This window comes from Trichechus manatus, unplaced genomic scaffold, assembly GCF_000243295.1.
Source record: "Trichechus manatus latirostris isolate Lorelei unplaced genomic scaffold, TriManLat1.0 scaffold00150, whole genome shotgun sequence".
NCBI classification, from domain to species: Eukaryota; Metazoa; Chordata; class Mammalia; order Sirenia; family Trichechidae; genus Trichechus; species Trichechus manatus.
Genome location: NW_004444086.1, coordinates 2737750 through 2762620, shown reverse-complemented (window position 1 = coordinate 2762620; position 24871 = coordinate 2737750). Strand labels below are relative to the sequence as shown.

At 36.7% G+C, this 24871-nt stretch overlaps 1 protein-coding gene across 19 annotated transcripts in view; it reads left to right on the top strand.

The window, feature by feature from the left end:
- ANK2 (ankyrin 2) overlaps positions 1–24871 on the top strand; it is a 773539-nt gene that overhangs the window by 457268 nt on the left and 291400 nt on the right. For 5 of the 19 annotated variants that reach the window (XM_023740200.1, XM_023740201.1, XM_023740195.1 and 2 more), the window contains exon 1: positions 10528–11267. The exons of the other annotated variants lie outside the window; for them this stretch is intronic. In XM_023740200.1, coding sequence (XP_023595968.1) covers positions 11139–11267 — 129 coding nt within the window. In that variant the 5' untranslated portion in view covers positions 10528–11138. Of the gene's footprint in view, positions 1–10527; positions 11268–24871 lie in introns of those variants that run through there. 19 annotated transcript variants of the gene reach the window in all.

The following is a 24871-nucleotide window of genomic DNA, read 5'->3' as shown; positions in this document are numbered from 1 at the left end:
AAAAACATTTATTTTGACAAAATTTCTTTGCAATATTTCCTAGGTGTGCCCAAATGTCAGGCTGGTTGATTGTGTGCCCTTTTCTAAATTTACCCCTGTGTTGATTGGGGCCAGTTTCTCCCCTTCCCTAAAACTGGATTTCAGTGCAATTTATGGGAGTGAAAAAATCGTTCCATCTCCTGCCTATTTATTACTGTGCCTTAGTAATAAATCTACTTGCAAAAGAATCTATTACAGAAACTTCTGTTTGAAAGTATGCCAGTTTAGTAGTCCAATGGTGATTTTGTCGTTTGTTTGAGTTTTTTGTACAAAGCTCCTGTGGAGTGTCTCATTTTGATTGCGGTCTGGTCTAAATTTTTGGTACTGAAGTTATGTGAGCAATGTGAATATAAACAGCTATGGGGGCTAGTAAATAGTTTCTCAGGCACACATGTTCAGATTTTAAGACTCATTCCACGGTTTTACATGTTTTGTGTTTGATTTCATCATCACCAAATAGTGGTTAGGAAGTGTGAATTTATTAATGATGTTGATCATGCAAAGTGATCAGTAATGACTTCCCATATGCTATTTTTGGGGGAGAATCCTATCTTATCCCCAGCCTGTCCACTTTGTTTCTGTCTTGCACCTCTTCTTTTCTTCCCCTTCATTCTTTTATAGTCATGGTTTTTTTTTTCTTGGTTTCATTTTGTTTTCTCATAGCAATAATTACTGTGTTGCGGTGGTGTGCCGGACTCATAGCAACCCTATAGGACAGGGTAGAACTGCTCCACAGGGTTTCCCAGACTATAATTTTTACAGGAACAGATCAGGTCTTTTCCTTCCCTGGAGCCACTGGGTAGATTTGAACCGTCGATCTTTTTGGGCCACCAGGGCTGCTTATAATGATAGTAAACCAATACCCATTGCTGTCCAGTCGATTTTGACTCACAGTGACTCTACAGGACAGAACAGAACTGCCCCATAGGGTTTCCAAAGAGCAGCTGGTGGATTTGAACTGCCGACCTTTTGGTTAGCAGCCAATCTCTTAACCACTACACCACCAGGGGTTACTACTTATTAAGCACCTACTAGATGCTTTATGGAAACCCTGGTGGCCTAGTAGTTAAGAGTTCGGCTGCTAACCAAAAGGTCAGCAGTTCAAATCCACCAAGTGTTCCTTGGAAACACTATGGGCAGTTCTACTCTGTCCTATAGGGTGGCTATGAGTCGGAATCGGCTTGATGGCAACGGTTTTTTTTTTTTTTTAGGTTTAGATGCTTTATATGTGCTATTTTGCTTAGTTCTTTTAGGTAGGTATAATTGTCCCATTTTACATAAAAGGAGATCAAAACCTACAAATGTACTCAAGGATATAGAACCCAAGTTGGAATTCAAAACTCAAACTCAAGACCATATTCAACTTATTAGAAGCCTATTTTTATAACATTATCAAAACTATTATTAGGTCAGTTAATAAGAAAAGATGTTGTTAAAGTGGAAAATCATAAAAAAATAATACATGCACACTTGAAACATTTTATTTTGACTTGAAACATATAAGTTGGAAAATTTCTTACCAGTAATTTGATGTAGGATCAAGACCTTTTTTTGAGAAAGTTTTGTTTAAGGTATTTCCATTATTTGGGGTTTCACCATGTCTTTCTTGAATAAAAAAATACCAATGTATAGATATTGCCTCATCTATATTTTCCAGTTTGGCATCTTTTAAATAGTGAGAACTTAAAAAACTTGCAAAACAATCTGATTGTGGAATTTCTACATGTTTCCAACCCCCCTCCCAATCTTTTATATTTGTCTTAGCCATGTCCATTAATTCAACAGCAATATTTCTTAAGGGTCTATATTTATCAGGTTCTTCCAAAGCATTCATATTAATTTTCATAAAACAACAACTTTTTTTGCAGTCGTATTTCATTATATAATGTAATATATATTTGAATTATATGATTGCAATAACACATACAACTGGGATAAAAAGGTGGGGAATAAACATAATTGGCTCTTTGTAAGCATATAACTTTACTGATAGGAGAAGAACGCACATATACTATAGCTAGTGAGCTATAAGCTTTTAATGTATGGTGGTAGCTTAATGTAAGTTATAGGCTTTTAAGTATTCGTAGAAGGATGGGTCACATTTTGTTAAAGAAAGTTTTGTTAAGAGAGCTTCTATTTATATGTCTTAGGAGATTAGAGGAGAAGGAGAACTAACTCACTTTCTGTGAAGGCATTATGGTGTTGAAAGTTAAGTGCATCATAGGACTTGAGACAGTAAAGAATTTAAACCAAAAACCCATTGCTGTTCAGTCGATTCTAACCCATAGTGACCCTAGAGGACAGAGTAGAACTGCCCCGTAGGGTTTCCAAGGGGCGGCTGGTAGATTTGAACTGCCGACCTTTTGGTTAGCAGCCATATCACTACCACTGCGACATCAGGGATCCGTAAAGAACTTAGCATGTTTTCATTTTAAAAAGTTAGTTGGATTGAGTATTGCCTAAAGTTTCTACCTAAACTGTGAAGTTTGTCTTTCATATAAAATATTTAATTTGTGAAACAATTCTGTTATGTTAACTACATCTTATTTATCTATTAGATTTTGGTGAGGTTTTTGAATTCTCAAATATTTCAGGATGCTGTTCTCTGTTACGATTTATTACATCATGGTTATGGATCGAATTGTGTCCCCCCAGAATGTGTGTCAACTTGGCTAGGCCATGATTCCCGGTGTTGTGTGGTTGTCCACTATTTTGTGATCTGATGTGATTATCCTATGTGTTGTAAACCCTAACCTCTATGATGTTGATGAGGCAGGATGAGAGGCAGTTATGTTAATGAGGCAAGACTCAATCTACAAGATTAGGTTGTATCTTAAGTCAATCTCTTCTAAGATATAAAAGAGAGAATTGAGCACAGAGCGGGGGGACCTCATGCCACCAAGAAAGAAGAACTGGGAGCTAATGTAACCTTTGGATCCAGGGTCCCTGTGCTGAGAAGCTTCTAGACCAGGGGAAGATTGATGATAAGGACCTTCCCATAGAGCCGACAGAGAGAGAAAGCTTTCCCCTGGAGCTGGTGCCCTGAACTCGGACTTCCAGCCTCCTAAACTGTAAGAGAATGAACTTTTGTTTGTTAAAGCTATCCACTTGTGGTATTTCTATTTACTATCTGTTCTTATGAAAGCTGCTATGGATTGGAGGGAAGGTAAAGCACAAAAACATGAAATAAATCTGCCGTCAAAGAGTTCAGATTGCTTAACTTCCCAACTGGGTGATACTATTTTGGGGAAAAATGCTGCTTCTTTTAATTTATCTCCTTTGTGTCACAGTGCTTTGTTCATACTTCATTATTCGAAGTCTTTATAGGTCTGTTTCTCTGATGTGTTTTTTCTGCTTTATGCCTATTTTTCTTTGATTGTAAGCTGGTCGCTGTACTTAGAAAATTATTTATGCTGCTAATTTGAGGCCAAGGATAAAGGTACCTTCCTTCAGAGAAGATATACATTTACTTCTGCCAGGTTTTGTGGTCACAAATGATTTGGGAGCCCCTAAACCAAGTTCAAGATTTGAGTTGCCTTGCATTTCCAGACAATAAAACTTAGGTTATAAATCTGCTGGAGTGCTGGTTATTTATTATTCTACCCTTAGCCTAAGAGTATTGTTTTTTGAGGTCTCAGATAATCATGAAGGAGGCACCCCTGTTAAACTCTCCACCGTGTATGGACATTGGCGTTTGATTTCAGTTCTCTTGTCCATGACGTTTTTAAAACGAAACTTCATATTTGCCAGGGAACTGCACTCAGGAAACAAAAGCAATTTCTATGCTGGCTTATCTTTCAGTGATTCCATTTCCCTTCAGTTTTGCCTAGTAATTCCTTATTATCATGTCGCTATTTGTTGCTTTTAAGAAGGGATTATTTATATTATATCCAGCGTTTTCAGTTGGTCTCAGTGGGACACTTGGTCTGAATGGCCTGGCTTCTATTAATTGAAAACACCTGGTGCACATGTAGGTGCTTGATATTTTGGTGATTGATTTGATTTAGAAATGATATAAAGACTATGCCAAAGGAAAGTCTCGAATATGCCTTACCCCTGAAAATGTGATTTCCAAAAGAAGGTTTAATTTAATTTTACACTTTGGTTTCCATATTTATGTTTTCCACGAGAAGTTATAAAATGAAAAGCGCTGGGCATGCCTAAAGCAAGAAACGCTGGATGCCTAGCAACAGATTTTATTCTGAAGGTTAATTAAACAAGGTTGCAAGAAAAAGAATGTCATGTAGCTATTGGTGAGATGTTTCAGGATTCCAGCTTTCTATCTGAATGATGGGATAAAAATGGATCATGGAAGCTCTTTTTGTATTAGTGGGCTGGGGAAGATGGTTACTTAAATGTGGTGGCATCCAGAAGCAGTAATAATCCAGATGTTTATATCTTCATATAAAATAGCTAACTACCATGGATACTACAGTTGTTTTCACCAGGTGAAAAATGACCAGATGGTAGCACTTCAATTTTCTGGTACCAAAAAGTGCAGCCACAAGGGGATTGCTGCAATATTGAAATTGAGTAGTTGTACTATTGAAACAACATGTTTAATATGTCTTTAATATTTATTGCGGTATCCACCGCAAAGACTCTACTGAGCTTGGAATTGGGTGTTAGAATTGCCCAAAGTGTTTATGCCAAAGTTTTATTATTATAAGGGCATTGGATTGGAACACTGGAGACATGAACTACCTATCTCTGATTTGATGTGTGATCTTCAGCAAATTTGGAAATACTCTGTTTACATTTTTTTGCCATCTTTCTTACGTTCATTTTGAAAAAAAAAAGTGAAATATTTTTGCTAATTATTTACTGGCCAGGAATAATGAGTTAGAGGGCTGTAATTCATGGTTCATAGGAAGTATAGAATAATAGCCCAGTCATTTAAAGCCACATTTCTGGCTTTTAAAAAATTATTGATTTATATTTAAATGCAAATTATTTCACAAAACTTAAGATGCACATGACTTAAATTGGAGTCACATAAAGAATAACCTTTAAAAAGATTTTTCCCAATCAACAAAAATTAATCTTTTATTTAATTAATCCATTGCCAATAGTCTAATGAAAACATGTTCTTATCAAACAATTTATTCAAATAGCACTTCTAATTGACATTATGCAGACGTAAAACTTTCTACTATTGATCCACCTTCCCTCTCCTTCTCCAACAAAATTGTTTTTGAGATGCTAAAACTGTTAACATATAATAGCTGAGTAAAAATATAATTCCTAAAGTAAATATATATATTTCTTTATGGATAAAGGCAGCACATAAATAAGCATACAAAAATATTTTCAAAGATCTTCAGGACTAACAGGTTTGCAATTGTGTTTTCATATTTAAACCACAACTCAGGGCTTTTTTATTTGACCAAAGTAAAAGGGCTAAGAAATACACTCAAAGCTTTTATAAAAAGCTATTAGAAACCAGTAGGGGATGTATGTGTTTTAAAAGACAACAGTAAATTGTCAGCAGGAGTTAGAAGCTAACCTCAAGGCTTTAATCGCTAATAGACTATGGGGCTTTCTTGTCCAAAATATGTGTGTCTTTCAGAATAAAACATTTGTGAACCACTGAAGAAAATAGCATTTATGAGAATAGAGTAGCCCTGAGAAGATATTTGAGGATATTTAGAAATAGTCTGATCCTCAAAATCAGGCATTAGAGGCAGTTTTCTATTAAAGATCTGAATATAAGCAAGCTACAGTAACCATAGATTATATGAAGTGTCCAAGATGCCCTAGAAAGTCTGAAAATAATTCACTTATAATGGCCAGATTATCACCTCCATGAGGGCAAGGCTTTGTCTTCAATAACTATATTTGGTAAGATGGTTCTATAGATAGAAGCTGTGCAGTAATGAGATGAGAACAATGAGAAAGTTTTTATTTTAAACAAAACGTATTTAAAAAGGCAAATGTTAAGATTAATTGCTAGGCTTTCAATCTGAGGTCCTATATAGTAAACTAAAAAGAAAAGAGACTTTAGCATTGTGGGGCCTTCCTGACTCCTCAATGAACTTATTTCTTTATTTCCCGTCAAAGAGAGCACAGAGAAAATATCTTTGATTAAGAAGCCACGGTGAAGGGTTTTCTGTCAGAAAATTTTTTTCACAATGAGCAAACCTTGCTCGTTTTACACAGGCAAACTGCAATGAATATAAAAAAGGCTTAGACATGTTCACCTTGGCCTCCTCACTCACACTCGGTACTGCGTGAATGGGGTCTGGGATTGAAAGGAGCAGCAGGGAGAGACAGGTTGTGTTCAGGAATCTCCTTTCCCTCTGAACCAGGGCTTTCTCGAATTTCCCTTCTCTGCTCCTTTCCCTTCCTTCTTCTTCCCATTACAGACAGAAGTGGCTGCTGCCTGTCATCCCCAGACCATCCCCACAGTCACTCTGGAGTGAGGTCTGTGGTGACAGATGATAACTATTTATGACCTATACTTTGTGTGGCTTTACCTTCTTTACGTAAAGGGACCTCCAGAGGGCAGCTTTGCACTTCTTGTCCGCTTACCATTTCATTGTTACTAGCTGGAAATGTTTTGAAACATCAAAAGGGTTAGGAGCTTGTTTCGGAGGCAGGAAGGTGGGTGTTTTCAGACTGCTTCTGCTTCTCCATCCCAAAGTATGGAAAATATCTCTTTTGACTTGGAGCTGGCACGCTGTTGCTTCCTCTCCTCAGGCAGAGACAGAAGAAAGATACCCTCTGGGCTTTCTAATTTTAACCAAAAACACCTCCTTACAGAAACATTGTTGTTAGCTGAAAGTAGATGTGTTCTATTATTAGCAAGTGCTGCCTTGGTAATTTTGCGTTATCACATCGGCTTTTGGATTTGGCCTCAGGTATAACAAATTGTGGATATCTTCAATGCAGTCACTTGTTCAATTTGCTTTACCTACCCTGGCCATTCACTAGTCTCAGAACACGTGAAGTTTCAAATATGGACAAACACCATTGAACTTGGGTGGAATGAACTCTTGGTTTATAACTCAAGTGAGCAAGTTTTTATTTTATTTTATTTTTTCTGATTAGGTGGTGTTTTAACTGTCTTTGTAGTACATCTGCTTCTTTTCCCACTTACCACCCACACCCCATTTGTGGTAGAGTGACAATATATGGTGTTTAATTGCATAGCTGCTTCTCCAGGGTGGGGCTGGCAAGAGAGAAGGGGGATTAAGTTGCATATGGCTAGCTCAGTTGTTATTGAGTGATGCCCTGACTGATGCCTGACGTCTGCAGAGGATTTTCCTTGGGTTCTGATCAATGTAGTGCTGGACACTGAGGACTGCAAATGGCCATTTTTTATTCTGTCTTTAAAATGAAGTATGTCCTCTCTGAAGGGCAATCTATCTATGCTGGCTCTTGAGTTTAAATGTAAACAACAGCGTGTTCCTACCTTTGAAGGCAGACACAAGCTTATCCCATTGATGGCCAAGATACTTTGTGGAAGGAAGCAGCTTTTGTTACAAGTTCATAATTTAGCCAGTATTATATCTCTGCTGGAGGCTTGATGGGAAGACCCCTTTAATGTGGTGCATGCATCATTTAAATGGCCGCGAGCTCCTGGGACTGGAAGCTGGTACCCTGTCTATGCAGAGGTCAGCTGGTAAGTGACCCATTCTCCTCAGAAAATTGACACTGATTTTTTTCCCCATCCAAATAGAAATTACAAGAAAGTTTGAGCAATACAAATATACCAGAAGGAATGATTTAAAAAAAAATCATTTTCTCAATTGCTCACTATTAAATAAATAGTTTTAGAGAGACAACGTTATCACTGTGCAGGAATGTCTGATCTGCCTAGCGTTTTGAAATGCATTGATTATATGCTGCTAACCATCTCAGATGGGATCAATATGTTCTACGATTGGGGAAAAAAACAAAAAATCACACATCAAAAAAAGGACATGTAAATGTTTATTTTGCTTAAAAATATTCATGCTAGTTGTCTGAGATATTGTGATTGGATTAGTGGAGCATGCAGTGGGGGGTTTTGAGTGGTTACTTCTCCCAAGGTAGAATGATTTAACAGTGGAAGGCTATTTGGAATAAGCCTTTTAGTGTTCTCATCTGTGAAACAGGGTGACTTTGCTTCTCAGTGTCACATTCAAAGATATTTTGAGAAAATGTAGGCAAAGAAGTACAATTAGTGTTTTTAAAGTTTTGGCAATCACAGTGCTCTGTGAAATATTTATGCCGGTCAAATTAACAAAGTAACATCTGATTCATTACCTTTTCTTCATAAGACAAAGCGATGGAAAGAGATCTTGTACTTGTTTGTAAGAAACCCGAGGGAATGTTGGAGACTAAGACTCTGTTAACTGTGCATAAGAATTAAAAAAAAAAAAAAAAGTTATTAAATTGAAATTTTAAAAAATGTGTAATTTTCCTGTGATAGAAAACAGTCTAAGTAAATCAATTCTGTCCAATTTTACAAATGGGTCTGTTTATGAAATAAGCTAATGAAATAAATGAATGCTTTTTGTCAACAGGGACTCCCCACCTTCCACTCTAGCTGCGCTTGTGATTTCTCACCTTCCTGTTAACAGATCTATGGAGGGGAGAAGGTACTTCAACATTGTGTAAGGAGATTTTAAAGGGGCAGTGGGGAAGGCATTATCCCAGATGAAGCCCAAAAGAGTCACCTTCACGAACAGAGAAACCACTAGAGGAGACAGCCACATTTTATTGAGACTCATGTTATTAAGCTAAAAGGACATCCACGAGATTTGGTCAGTTGCAAACTTTTTCTTTTTTTTTTAAGTATTTAGATGAAAAGAGAATACCAGATGGTATTAAGAACACCCTGTGCTCTCCAATCTTGCTGGTTTCCCTGAACCACCCTCATTCCTAATGACTGCTTGGACAGCATAAGGGCTGATTCTTTTGAAGTACCTCAGAGGAGAAAATGTTTGAAGTATGGTATACCGAGTGGCGAGCTATGACTTATCTGGTTAAGGGGATAACAGAATGTTTCCCAGAATCCATGTTATTTTCCCAGGAAGCCTACATGTTTGTCAGTGTTTCTTTGTAAATGTATAAAAGATTTTCCAGAGGACGGAGACTGGAGGGCTTGGATAATAACCAAATGGATTGTTTTATTTTTTTTGAAGATTAATTCTTAGTTGATGACTGATATTCCCCATGTATAAGACCCTAATCATGTCAGCTGTAAATTGACTAAACCCTGAGCCATCTTGTCTCCAGTACAGCCCTTGCCTAGGTCATGGTGCTCATTCTCTTCTGTGACTGACTTTTCAGTCAGACTAAGTGCTGGGTTGTCTATCCTACCTTGGGATGTATTTTGCTTGTTTGTAAGATATTTCATTAATCTTACTGGGTTTATGGCTGTTAGTTAAGAGAAAGTAGAAAAATTACAAATTATAAGCTAACTCATGTAGGGACTACCCACAGTATAAAAAATTAGTATTTTCCCTCCTAGAAGAGTTAGAATCTTCTATCTTCATGAAGTACAGGAAATGAGACTTTACATTCTTCACTTGTCTAAGTAGGTACATTCTAAAGGCTAGGACACAAAAACATATTTTCTAAGAGGACATTTTTTAATGATATTTTCCTTTTCTTCTTAATTATAGGGTATATGTAGAATCAAAACATACTGTTTAACTGTCAATGATTATACATAGTAAAAAAACTTCTCTTCTTCCAAAATGGGACAGTTTTGTGTGTATGTTGCGGGGGTGGGGGGTTATTTTCCATAATCTACTATGTATACTCCATAACAATTCCAGTGTTATGATTCTATCTCTACCTAAGTGTGAATAATTAAGATGTGGATGATTTCCTGTTGACCCTTGATAAAATTGTGGTAAGCTCTGGAAATTTGGCAGTATATGCAGTTGGCGTGCTATAGAGTATTTCATCTTTTTGAGTTAACAGGTTGTATTCTTTCTCTTTCTTTGAGCTACCTCTGGGGTGTATATACAAAAACACCCAGAAATCTTAGTTCTGTTTTACTTCATCACATTGCTTCTCAAGTCAATTTTGTATTTAAGAAAAGCCTTGGTAATTAATTATGAGTACTAGTGTACTCCTCTTAGAGGGATGGAGAGTAGTTTCAGGCGTTGCCTGCTTCCCTCTCTCTCGCTTTCTCAGTCCCCCACCCCCACCTGTTCTCCCTCTTCGTCCCAGGGTAACCTCGCAGAGCCCAGATTATGCTGTGTGCTCACTGACAGCTCCCTTCGATTCCCTGCTTAATGCAGCTCCCTAATGCAGCCTCACGTGGGTCTGTAAATGACACAGTGAGGACCGGGCTACTCCTAGCCTTTCCCAGCCGTGCACACCCCAGTATTGCTACGTGTTGGCAGGTAACTCCAACTATGCTTGTCATCTCCAAAACCGGCAGCCTCGATTTTTTGCTTTAAATGAACCTTGAAGAAGGGAAGGGCTGAGCGATTTAAAAGGCTTCAGGAATTCATGTCATATGCTACAACAGAGGAGCCTGTAGCAACGGCAGTAGCAGCAGCAGCAGCACCACGGCAGCCGCAGCAGCAGCGAGTCGTTTAGTGAGACTGCACCATTTTCTTCTTACCCTGCATAGAGGTGTGGTTGAGAGCGGCAATAAACTACCTACCCCCTAGCGGTTCCACAGAGGTGGCCTCTTCCTGGCTCCAGTCAGAAGACACAGACGATCTGGAGGAGTCCCCCAAGACAGTTCCAATTGGTGATGTGCGCCTAAGGAAGGTTTTTTCAACTAGTAGGATGCTTCTCTGCACTTGAGGCCACCCGACTGCTAAAGTGCTGGAAGTCTAGTGCTCTGCCTTCCCCGGGACCATTTCTGACTGTGGGTGCACACCTATGCCCGTTTGCGGGCAGGCGTGTACTGCTGAGGGGACTCGGCTTGGGACATTGGTACGTTGTGGTGAATTATGGGTGCTGCAGAAGCTGGAGCAAGATTATGACCTAGCTCAGGGCGGAGTAGACTATTCTGAGTGTCTTCTGGCTTCTAGCCATTGCCTTGGTGGGGGAGATCACATCTCCAGATAGCTTTAAAATCACCTGGATTGCTGGGTAGTGGAAATTGATCCTCAGCAACTGCTTCTGCTGATTTCCTCTGCAAAATGGCTCATGCTGCTGCTTCTATTAAAAAAGTTCGAGAAGCTGAACTGGATGAAAAGGAAAAAATCCTTGAGAGAGAGAGAAAAAAACAACGGAAAATCCCCAGGGAACGCATGGAACGGAAAAGAAAGGTATGAGGAGCATCACTTTAACCCTGTCCCTCTTTCTCTATCCCTAGAGCCATTCCAAGGAAGTGTCAGCCTCAGTTACTGGCAACTTCATCGTCCCCTCCATCATTCCCCTGCACCATTTCCAAGCTCAGAATGCAGCCTATAGCTCAGGCCTAAATTTGCTGCATTGCGAGGAGATGCCTGAGCAGGGTGAATTTCTTTTGCTTTGACCTAGCAAAGCAAAAAAAAAAAAAAAAGAAAAAAAATGCCTCCACTTCATTTTTCTTTATTTTTCTCAGTTATCTTCATTCAGTCTCAGAGCTAGGTGCTTTATTACTCCAAGTGACTCTGAGCACTTGTCATAGAAGAAGGAAAGGGCTGATTTTACTGTTGAAGGGCTAGGGTATTTTCCTCTTGTTCCTCATCTCTGCAACTAAGTCTTGAGCACTGCGCCTCCTCACTGACTCTGTATATTTAATGTAGACCTCTGGTTAAGAATAGACCACAGGTTTTATTCACTCTTTCTTTTTCTCCTCAAGGTTGACACTGTCCTATGTGAAACTGCACTAAGAATATTGGTGCATTAAGCAGTGTTACTTTATTTTAAAAAATATACTTTTTTAATTTATATTTTTGATTTCTATCACTAATCTTATAATTTCCTTTTCTGACTGTAGCAATTAAATGAAAAGACCAAGATTAAATGAAGGAAAGCAATATTGATTCCTTTTACATTAAAATACAATTTTTGTCTCTTAAAAAAATTTCCCTCTAAAATAGAAACAATCTTACAACTTGATGGGACAGAAACACTCATTTACCAGTGATCTGGTTCTATGAGAAGAGCTGGGTAAATGCTTTAATTAACAAAGTAGGTCACTGATGATTTCAGAGGATGAAAAATGGCATATTACCTTAGCAGAGTATAAAAAATAGTGGTTTGTATACAAGCTGTTGTTAAACATAGCTCTGAGATTAGGGATGCACTTGGGATCCATATGCTCAATAATCCATATGCTCAATGGACTTTTTTTTTTCCTTCCATAATAACTATGCTTGCCTTTCCATTCTGGGGGTGCTTGCTTTGCCTAATTTTGGACAGACCTTTGAGGACCCACACTGAATTGAGATCTTACTGCATGGGCATTCATCACATTCAAACGTTTTACTACTTATTCCACCACTAGCCAGATCAAATGACTATTAGGCTACACAAGTAAAATTAGCAGATATCATAATTTCCCTTCTGGGGAAAACTTTAATACTGCCTCTCTGACCTTTAAAAGGCCTTGTACCAAGGATGCATTATTATTTTTTTTACACTATCAAATGTATCATTGGCTATTTTTTGTGGAGATTGGCTTCCTAACTTGACAACTTCTGTAGTTCTTTTTCTAATCTTCTAAATGGAATATTACTGCATACATCAATTTCCTGTGATTGTATCTTTTTTTAGCTTTCGCTCTCCAAAGTACAGTATATTATTTCTTGGCCAGGAGTGCTTATTCAGCATCCAGTTGTGACCTAGCAACTTTGCTTAGCTAGGGTACCACGTATACACACGGAAAATCTCTTGGTCTCACTCTGGTGTGCTTCTGTATTCAGTTGGATGTTTTTCCCTTTCTACATATTATTGAAATTAAAAAACTATATAATTAAAAATTAAAAAAAGCACCAATGATTCTTTAGATTTAAGTTGCTTGGATGCTGCATTGCTTTAGCTTGAATGTAACGCTCTAGGCATGATCATATTAATAATGTGGTCATATGATAGGTCTTCATATTTAGATAGTGTCATTAAGCTAGAACCAGAGGAACTGGGAGAGTAATAGCCTAACTACTACTTGTTCTTGTTCCTCTTCTTTTTTCTTTCATACCCATCTGTTGGTCGTCCTCCCTTTTCTACTGCAGATGCACGTGGTATTACATAGATATTTACACAACACAACAAAATGCTTGCTAAAAGACTGGGTGTAGTTTTTAGCTGTATCAGATTTATTTTCTAGATTAACTCCCCCACCCCCATACCCATCTGGGGGCCCTGGTGGTGCAGTGGTTAAGCTTTTGGCTGCTAACCAAAAGGTCGGCAGTTCGAATCCACCAGCCACTCCTTGGGAACCCTATGGAGGTAGTTGTACTCTGTCCTATAGGGTCGCTACGAGTCGGAATTGACTACACGGCAACTGGTTTGTTTTTTTTGTTTTTGTTTTTTGGTATTTTATACCCATCTGAGCCAGTTTTCAAATTTGATTTGAGCAAACAAAAATTTACCTCATTATTACCTCTTAATAGTTCATGAAGATATGAAAAATTATGGTTGCCGGTTAGTGGCATTATGGAACACCATCTCCAGAAAGTAATATAAGGATTATAATCCTTTATATTTGCTGCTGTCATTTCATAACCATAGAGAATATATCAGTTATATAGATGATAGAGTATATAATATTCATATCCATTTGTAAAGCAATAGGCCTCTTGCAAAAGAACCCATTTAATGGCAAAATTCAAATGAGACCAGCCCCAATGCAGATAAAGGCCAACACTGGAGCTTGAAAAGAAAATAAATAAAATGATTTTGAAAAGATTTTACTGAAGTAAAAATACTGAATCTTGAAATAATTCAGTTAAGCTGCCTAATGTTTGGACTTCAATATTCTTTTATAAAATTGCTATTAATTAAAAGGATCTTTGTATTATCAACCATTTGTAATCAATTTTAATTACTTGTAAACTTAAAACATGTTTGCCTGGCTCTAATTCCTCTACCAGGTTGTCAGTGGTATGGTTTTAAAAATGCCTGTGTTTATAGACCATAGGTTCGAGTTTCAACCTCATAATAAGCAGACTTTATTTTTAATAACATGTTCAGGTTTTCTCTGTGTTATGTTCTAGGTAATTTATTTAAACATACTATATACAGAGCGTATATTTATCTGTGTCATACTATGGTAGAGCTAGAATAAAACTAAGATTTAAACATATGGACCAAAATTAAGATTATTTGAAACAAACTAATTTAGCATTTGTTTGGTGCAGTGGTTAAGAGCTTGGCTGTTAACCAAAAGATCAGCAGTTTAAATCCACCAACTGCTTCCTGGAAATCCTATGAGACAGTTCTACTCTGTCCTATAGGGTCGCTATGAGTCAGAATCGACACGATGGCAATGGGTTTGGTTTTGGGTTTTATATGCAACTCAGTGTAATTTTTTTCTTTTTTGTTATATTAATATAAGTTCATATAAATGCTTTCATCTTTAAATAACCAGAATTAATATATTGGTGACCTCTATTATCAAACTTTTAATTTCACTAGTTACCTTATTCATCACTATAGCACATGTTGCCATTATAGAGAATATTGAGTAGTAGGAGTCCAGTGAAAATACAAGGAAGTTTAGAATTCTACTCACACAATAGTTCATGGTTTTTAAAAATTATATCTCCCCATCATAAAATCTTTTTTTTACTTTTTTATTTATATTTCTCAAAATAATTTCTTCTCCAAAAAAATATTTATTTTTTCCCTCCATGACAGAGACACTATATTTTAAAATGAAGAATAGTACAAAGAAGGTAGTTCCCCAAATCTGAAGTTCTGCATAAATTGCTAGTAGAGTCCCTGGCTATTAAAGTATGACCTCGCTGCAACAAAGATAACTTGCGATTTTAAATGTCTACGCTGGAAAATCTCATCAACATCACCTGGCTCTGTTCCGTTCAAAATAAATCAGAATCCTGGAACACTATGTGAGGGAAAGGAGACTTTAATCTATATCTATCTATCTATCTATCTATCTATCATCTATCTAATCTATATCTATCTATCTATCTATCTATCTATCTATCTATCTATCTATCTATCTATCTATCTATCTATCTATTTAAAGTTCTCCTGATGATTCCAACTAGTACTGGAAGCCACTGGAATAAATATTTTCATTGCCCTCCCATCCCCTGCTCTACCCCACCTTAGAATTTAGAGCAACAACAGATCTACTTCTAATAATCGGCATGACTCTAAATTGCTATTCAGAAAAATTTTCCATGTGTAGATAGGACACATCCCGGCCAGCTTCTGAAAGTTTAATGAGACGAATTGGCCTATATAATAACCAATTAATACTGAGGGTGGAAAGAAGGAAACAAGTGTTTAAGAAGTAAGTTATACAGCTTCATGATCTGCGGTTTGACTCTCCCTACCCTAACAGAATAATCTTCAGAAATGAGGCTTACATGTTTCTGAGTTCTATATTATTAAGATCAAGAAGTTATTTAGGCCAAATTGTTGAAGGAAAGTCACTATTGTGCTTTAAATGTTATGTGTTAAACATTTTATGTTGTTTTGCATGAACTCAAGTAAATGTCCTAGGGATTGAATTGGCAATTTAGCAGCCTTGGGTGCCTCAAACCTTTACAGATGTCAGCACTTCTGGAACTCCTAACACATATCAACAACTGTTTTTTGTTTCTTGTACCTGACTTTGGTAGTTTTTTTATCTTTCCAAAGTTATGGAAGATGGCAAGAATGTAGGTGGAGGAGAAGGAATGAGTATAGATGTATTGTCTCATCTAATTCTTTAGATATATCTAACTCACCAACTTCTTACAGTGCCAGAGTTTTTGTTTTATTTTTTGTCTTTCTTTTTTTCCCCCCATGAATATTTTACCACCTGCTCTCTTACTTTCTTTCTAGCTCAATGGCAGTAAGATATAAACTCACTTCACCTGTCAGGGAGGCCAAAAAGGGATTCCCTATTGGGTTGTACTGACTTCTGGAATGGACTTTAACATGTAGAGTTTGAATTACTCCTTCTGTTTTTCCTTACTTCATTAGCAACTCTGACAGGGAAAACTCCTTTTTCTTTTCTCGTAGAGTTTATTTTAATCCAAGTTAGCCTTTTTCTAGAGACATTCTTTTATTGTATTGATATGCTGCTAATAATATCATGGAAATCACCTCAATAGATATCAATACATATAGTATTAATGAAGAGAAACATCTGGGATAAAAAAATTATTATAAACGTATTACTCTAGTCTATTTGGTTAGGATTAATAATATTATTTCACATACCATATATTTATTGACTATTTTTTTCCCATGGATACTTGTCAATTACCAATTTTACCTCATTTATTTGTAGTTTGTTTAAAAAAAACTGAAGTTAAGACTAACAATGACCTCTCTTATGTATTTGTATGTGAGTAATGATGATTTTCCAAATGTCTTTTTTTCTGTGAAGCCGATCTCTAGGTTAATTTTTTTTCACAAAAATAAATTAATATTCACATCATAAACACAAGCTCTAAGAATTGACTTTAATTTTATGATTAATATAGGAATCAGTTATTACTCTTATAAAATGCAATTAACTTTTCTGTAACCATTTGGCTTAAATGAGGAGTTCATCAAGTAGGTATTTCCAGTTGTGCTTGAGCTTATTTGCTTCATAGGCTGGAATACAGTGAAATTTTCTTTTATTTTTCTATTTACATATTAAAGCAAACTAGATTTGTTAGTCTTAGGAATCATAGTAATTCATTACTTCTATAGAGTGCCACTATTTTGCAAAGTGCTTTTACAGTCTTTGTTTAATTTTTTTTTTTTTCACAACCTATGTCTTTCTGAAAATATTTGAAGCAATTCAGGATTCTAGTGTTCCCTTTCAAAAATCCTATGTTGAACATGAGGCAGGCCAGTATTATTATCCATAATTCTCAGATGAGGAAACAGAGGGATTAAGCAATTTCTTTGAGGTCTCAGAGGACAATGGTATAGTGAAATATTTTATTTCTCATTAAAACTGGCTCTCAGATGAAGACTTTGTAGTATTCAAAAAGATGGAAGTCCCTTTCCGTTTTCCAAGAAGGGTTTGAAAAGGGGAGAGGTTCTTCATCTCTTCTGGAAGGCCAAAGGTTGTTATCAAGCATAAGACAGGGAAGGACCAGATGGGGTGTCAGGATCACTTTACAGATGATTTTGAGTCAGAAAAACAGAGGTCTGCCTATTTTGTGTTTGAAGCCAAATGTAGCTGTTAACCTTTGCAAGACATTAAGCAAGACTGGAGTTCAGTGTGGGGTCTAAGGTTACAAGGAACAGGACACATACCAGAAACATGTTTGCTACTTTAATAAATGATATTTACACCAACTTGCCAGATAATTCAAGGATCCCTGGTGGCACAGTGGTTAAAGCGCCTGACTGCTGACCAAAAGTCAGTGGTTTGAACCCACCAGCCACTCAGCGGGAGAAAGATGTGGCAGTCTGCTTCCATAAAGATTTACAGCGTTGGAAACACTATGGGGCAGATCTACTCTGTCCTAAAGGGTTGCTATGTTGCTGAGTCGGAATCTACTCTACGACAATGGGTTTGGTAGAGGTTTACCAGATACTTTTAAAGTTCCGTGAAAGCAATTCAGGAGACCTATGTTTAAATCTATTAACTGTGACCTTGGTTAAATAAATGACCTAATATCAGTTTTCTCACCTATAAAGTGATGAGAATCTGACCTGTGTTAAAATTCTTTCTGTTCTTACATAATTCTGCACCATTTTTGTTTGTGTCTTTGCTTCCTTTCATTATTATACATGATTGAGAGCGTTCAGTGGAATTTCCAGGTTCTTCTTCATTTGATATGGTTTTTTTTTAAGCTGTCACTATGTCTAAAGCACAGTGTCTTCATCCAAGGGGCTCAGGACCACCCGAGGTGATAGGTACTTTCGCAAATAACAAGAATAAAATGTTACTTGAACCATTAAGTTGGATTTGAGACTATTTTTATACTTATGATGCAAGTTTTTAATAGGTCTTGTATTTGTAAGCCCTTACCTGGCAGATGAAATAATGTAAGAAAATGGCTCCTGTTGTGCTATTTGAAATTTTCTGGATGTCATTAAGGCTGAATATATAGGAAGTTAAGCAATCATATGAAGCTGTGCGGTTGTTGTGTTGTATTTCAGATACTGATTTTGAGTCATTTTACAGGAAGACATTTATTGTGGTTCCCTTCTTTTCTATTAGTTTCTCTGTATACTCATAACACTAGGAATTAGAAGCCCACAGACAAATATCACTACAGTGTTGTTAATCATTTTACCAGGATTCCATGGTAGTAAAGGTAGCTGCCTTTGAACCAGAGGGTGCTGTGATGAACAAGAGCCCACAGTAAACACTTAAAGGACACCTCAACAATTTACAAACCATTCAACTGTACAGCTAAGTGATAATAAGAAATCTCTTGAGTCCTTCCAAGAGTAATCATATAAACTTCTTTCCTTATTTATGACTCTTGCCTCAAACTGGGCCAGAATGCTTAATTAAACCATGTCACATCTTAAAATGACTGAAGTCAAGAAAGTGTAAGTGGAACAGGTTATGGGAAACAGTAACTCCTTTCAGGACAGAGGTCACTTAGGAAATGAAGAGCTTTTGTTCAGGGTGGTCACCTACAAAACATGGTACTTCAGTGTGGGCTCTGAGGGACAGGAATCAAAGACTGGTTGTGGGTGGAGAAAAAAAAGACATCTGTGAAAGTACAAGTAGCCATTAAAGGGGAGAAGGCAGACGACAAAGGACCAAGTAGCAGATGCCAACTCTCTGATCACAAACACTTTACAGAATCATATAAGGGGCATTGTATATAACATGAAGGACTCATACCCAGCCATTTAATGTAAACGGCAATATATCAGAACTTTCAGCCTTTTACCAGGAAACAGCACTGGAAGAATGGAAGAAGGATTTTCCATAAGCTAGTATGAGAGATGTTATGCCATTTGAAGGAAGCTTGGTCATTGAGATGCACACCTCTTTAATCACTGTAATTGGTCATAACACATGAACCTTCTGGGTTGTATATTCTATAGTAAGTTAAAAGAGGTTATAAAACAATTTAGTCACCCCAGTGATCTTTATAATTCTATAAAACTTACATGATCAGGAAACTCAGATAATTATGCTTTTTAGTTTTAGCTATATTTTTCATTTAGTATCAACCAGAAGCAACATTACAGATGTACTTTCCATATTTCTTTCTTGTCTTGGATTATATATATATATGTATGTCATGCTTCATTTGTCATCAATCATCTTCCTCATTTCTAAAAATAAGTTCAGGTGTACATAATACATATAATTCAGAATATTGCAGTTCCTTGGATGAAAGAAACGTCAATTGACTAACAAGAGATAAAGTCTAAATTAATGGTGATAAAGATTATTGACTAAGTAAAAAATTATTTCAAGGAACTTCTCTTCTAGATAGATGTTTAAGGTTAGTGTCAATGAAAGGAAATCAGATGACAGTACCATATTAGGTATAATAGCTTTTTATTGTTACAGAGCTGGTGAGCTCCAAGCTGGACCTTGACTGGTGCATAAGGGTGTTGTAGGTGGAGAGAATGTCTCAGAGGCAGGACATAGAAGTTAATGAACAGCCTGGCATGACCAGAATAGAAGGGGCATAGTGCTGGTGGACACTTTGAAATAAGGTTGACTGTACAGGAGATCCTTCAGAGCAAGGAAGAAGCAGCTGAAGTCAGAGAATTAAAAATAAGAAACTGTGAAATGTTCTGTGATGACACAAGAACGAGGAGCAAGCAAGGTGACTCAGGAGAGAGGAAAATGACTTGGATTAATATGGTTGCAGAGGGAAATCAGTGAGGAGGGAAATAGGATGGATATTAGCCTTCAACTAGGAATAGGGAAAAAAAGACAGGTGAATTAAAAAATGACTTTCAGGCTATACATTTCAAAGATATTAAAAAATGATGTAGGCACTGACAGGAACAGGAAAATCTCAAGTGTAAATTGGGGAAAATATAAATACATTACTTTATATATGGTGAGTATGAAATGGTGGCAAGATGATTTTTTATCTTACTTAATACAGAAACTTTATAAATAGTCAATAAATAAAAAAAAATTATCTGTCTTTCTGTTTTGGCAGAGTAGAAAAAATATGAAATTTAGAGCCAGAAGTCCTGAATTTGTTTCAGCTCCACCATATTCTGAATCCCTGATCCTTGGTCTTAGTTTTCTTATCTGTAAATCTGTGTTAATAATGATATTATATATATATATACATATATATATATGACAGATTATATATGTAAATCTGTGTTAAAATGGGGATCTGGTGGTGCAGTGGTTAAGAGGAGCTTGGCAGCTAATTTAAAGCCACTAGCTGCTCCTTGGAAACCCTGTGGGGCAGTTCTATTCTGTCTTATAGGGTTGCTATGAGTCTGAATCAACTCAACGGCAACAGTTTTTTTAATGGGTGTTAATAATGATTATATATATAACATACATATATGTGATTATATGTATATGACAGAGTTGTATATACAATAATGATTATACATATACATATCTTATTATTATAAATTATTATAAGGACTAAATGAAACACTACTTTTGAAAATATTTTGTATATCATAACATTAATTATTATATCATCATTTTTTCCCTTTTTATGAGGGAGAAGGAGAAAATACCATTCAAAGGATTAAAAATGTCCATGAAATTATCAGTATGAACTCATTGTTTTACATATATATATATATATAATAATATATGTGTGTGTGTGTGTGTATAACTTCTTAGTTGCCGCCGAGTTGATTCCAACTCGTGGCGACCCCATGTGTGCAGAGTAGAATTGCTTCACACAGTTTTCAAGGCTATGCCCTTTCAGAAGCAGATTGCCAGGCCTGTTTTCCAAGGTGCCACTGAATGTATACGAACACCAACCTTTCAGCTAGCAGTCGAGCTCTTAACTGTTCGTGCCAGCCAAGGACTCCTGATAGTTCCAAAACCAAACCCATTGTCATCAACTCAATTCTAACTCAGAGTGACTCTATAGGACAGAGCAGAACTGCCCCGTAGGATTTCCAAGGAACGATTGTTTGTTTGCTTTTGTGTTTTATTTATTTGAGGGCCTGCTCAATGCCAATCTCAGATTTGGGTACTGGGAATATGTGGATAATTAATATTTGGTACCTACCTCTGTAGAACTCACATACATATAACCATATCTATTACTTTAGGACAGAGCAAACTGACTTGATGAAATGTTTGAATTATGTTTTATAGGAAATACAATTTTCTTATCTTTAAGTACATGTTTTCACTTTGACGGTAGAGTTAAAAATATTGCCGACTAGAAAATCTGTTTTAAAGACCAGCTAAAAATGAATTAATTTGCATATAAAAGGTGGAAAAATGATGACTTATATTAGAGCTATATATTTGTACTGACCCAATCTTTCTAATGTGCTTCAACAGTATTGTCTATGAAGTATAAACAACACCTTGGAAATCTTGTTTGTACATTCAAGTTGCTTAACAAATATTTATAACTTGTACAAAAGTAAACTGCAATTTAGCTCTATCCAAACTATCAAAAGTTCTTATTAATGAATTCTTCACAAGTATAGAATTCAGTAAAAGTTAACCAGTTGTGTCTAAGTTACACAGGGAAAAGTTTAAGAAACACAATTACATTGTATAATTTGGAATAACTTTGATCTTGCTCTTGAACTGCCAAACACATTCAAAAAAAGAGGTAAGATTACGGTATTGCCATTTTAAAACATTTATTTTAAAGATATAATGGAATTATAAATGCAAAACAGAATTTTAGGGAGGGTTTGGTTTTGTAAATGTACTTCTGCTAGTTTTCAGATGAACTATTATTTGAGTAAATGGCACATACAAAGAACTTCTGGAGTGTATATCAAATTTACAAGAATAGCATTTTGTTCACGACAGTTCATATTTTTCAAATGTTTCTAAAGTTGGTCGTTTTTATGTCTGCATGATACACAACACTGTGCTCATAAGATAGATATTGGCATTGATTCAACGTATTTCTTAATTTTCCATTTTATTCCTGATCTTTTTTGATTAAAAACGTAATTTAAAAGATTCTTCTACTTTTTATTTGCTGGTTGATATTAAATATATGATATTTAAGATAACAATTGCAATTAACATTTGTTGAGCACTTTTCATCTCCCTACTAGTTAGAAAGATTATTATTTTCTTTAGTTTCAATTTCTTAGATAACTGTCTGACTTTTCCACTTCTTTTTGTAGCATAGATGTGCCATTAATCTGTGCACAAATCTATATAATATTCTGCTCCTGTTTCATTGATAATAATGTAAGATTGAGTGGTCCCTTTTCCACTTGAACTTTGGTCATGAGAATTAACTTTCTCTTTTATTTACCATATTCAATTCTCTAATAATTTTCCCAGGCAGTCAGCTGCTCTCCATATATAGATAATACCCTCAAAACTAATGAATCACTCCCTTGGCTGCTCCCAAAAGTGCATTTCATTTCTCATTTTAATTAACTTCCCTATAAAAACCAAACCAAATCCATTGCTGTCTAGTTGATTCCGAATCCTGGCAACCCCATGTATTAACAGATTAGAACTGCTCTGTAAGGTTTTCTTGGCTATAATCTTTACAGAAGCAGATTGCCAGCCCTTCTTTCTTCCACGGTGCCACACTGGGCGGATGTGAACTGCCAACCTTCGGGCTAGTACTGGAACCCAAACTGTTTGCTCCACTTAGGGACCTTTAATGTCGCAGTAGCTATAGCAGGAGCCCTGACGGCGCAATGATTAAGAGCACGACTACTAACCAAATGGTCAGCAGTTTGAACCCAGCAGCTGCTCCATGGGAGAAAAGGCCTGGCAATCTGCTCCTTTAAAGATTACAGGCTAGGAACCTGGAAGGGGCAGTTGTACTCTGTCATATAGTGTCACTATGATCAGGAATCGATTCCATGGCACACAACAACGGCAACAACATAGCATGGCCAAACACACATTTTTCCTTCTGGGTTTTTTTTTTTTTTTTTGTCTTTAATATTTCATTTGCCCATCTCAGCATATTTTGGTGAAATATTTTATTGTGTAATGTTTGTTTGCTTTTGAAACTAAATTATCATAGTCAAATGTATAATGACATTGCAAGTTGAGCATATAAACAACCTCTCATAGAACTCTCCAGGACTGATTGGAGACGGTGATCCAAAATCAAGCCCACTGACATCAATTGGATTCCAACTTGTAGTGACCCTAGGGGACAGAGTAGAACTGCCCCATAGGGTTTCCAAGGCTGTAAATCTTTACGGAAGCAGACTGCCACATCTTTCTCCGTGGAGTGGCAGGTAGGTTCGAATTGCCTAATTTTTGGTTCGCAACCGAGTGCTTGAACCACTGCGCCGCCTATGTTAGTGTACCTTCATACTGCTAATGTTATGTACACTTAACTGACCGCCTGGCATGATCACAATTGAATGTGTTCACTTTGGAGAGCTTTAGATATTTTCCCTAAGCCTACATGCTTTGAAGTTTTAATGTGCAGCATAGGCACAGCGTCCTGCCTGGGACAGCTTGGTGCTGTGATGTCATGAGGGGTGATGAACCTGCTAAGAAACCCCTGGGTTTCTTTCTCTGTATCACATACCATTGCTTAAGACACAGTAGATACCCTATCAATTCTAAACATTACCATCTTTGTGTTCTAAACTCAGTTTGTCACAGGTTAATCTTTGGAAGCAAACCAAGAAAGACAAGTTTACTTAGGCAACTTGTAGGTCATAGAAAGCTTAAGCAGTTGTTCCAGAATGAAACAGAACCAGAGCTCTTTAACATTTTGTGAACAGCTATTCTCGATTTTGTACACTAAAAAATAAATTAAAGCTATCAAGAAGGATAAAAGAATAAATTTTCTGAAGAAATCTATTTTAACTTCCTTTGGGATGTAGTAGTGAAGAGCTTGGCTGCTCACCAAAAGGTCGACAGTTCAAATCCACCAGCTGCTCCTTGGAAACCCTGTGGGGCAGTTCTACTCTGTCCTATAGGGTCATTATGAGTCTGAATCAACTCAAGGGCAATGGTTTGGGTTTTTTTTGTTTTTGTACCAAAATATTCAAATGTCAATACACTGTGATCACATCTCAAAGCCACACTAATGTCTTACTGACTACACAAAGGCAGTCTACTGTGTGGATCATAACAAATTATGGATAACATTGCGAGGAATAGGAATTCCAGAACACTTAACTGTGTTTATGCACAGCCTGTACATAGACCAAGAGGCAGTCATTCAAACAAGGGGATACTGTGTGGTTTAAAACTAGAAAAGGTGTGCATCAGGGCTGTATCCTTTCACCATACTTATTCAGTCTGTATCTTGAGCAAATAATCAGAGAAACCGCACTATATGAGGAAGAACACGGCATCACAGTTGGAGGAAGACTCATTAACAATCTGCAATGTGCAGATGACACAACCTTGCTTGCTGAAAGTGAAGAGGACTTGAAGCACTTACTGATGAAGATAAAAGACTATATAGCCTTCAGTATGGGTTGCACCTCAACATTAAAAAAAAAAAAAAAATCCTCACAACTAGACCATAAGCAACATCAAGATAAATGGAGAAAAGATTGAAATTGTCAAGGACTTCTTTTTATTTGGATCCACAATCAACACCCATGGAAGCAACAGTCAAGAAATCAAATGATGTATTACATTGGGAAATCTGCTGCAAAAGATCTCTTTTAAGAGTTAAAAAGCAAAGATGTCACTTTAAGAACTAAGGTGCAC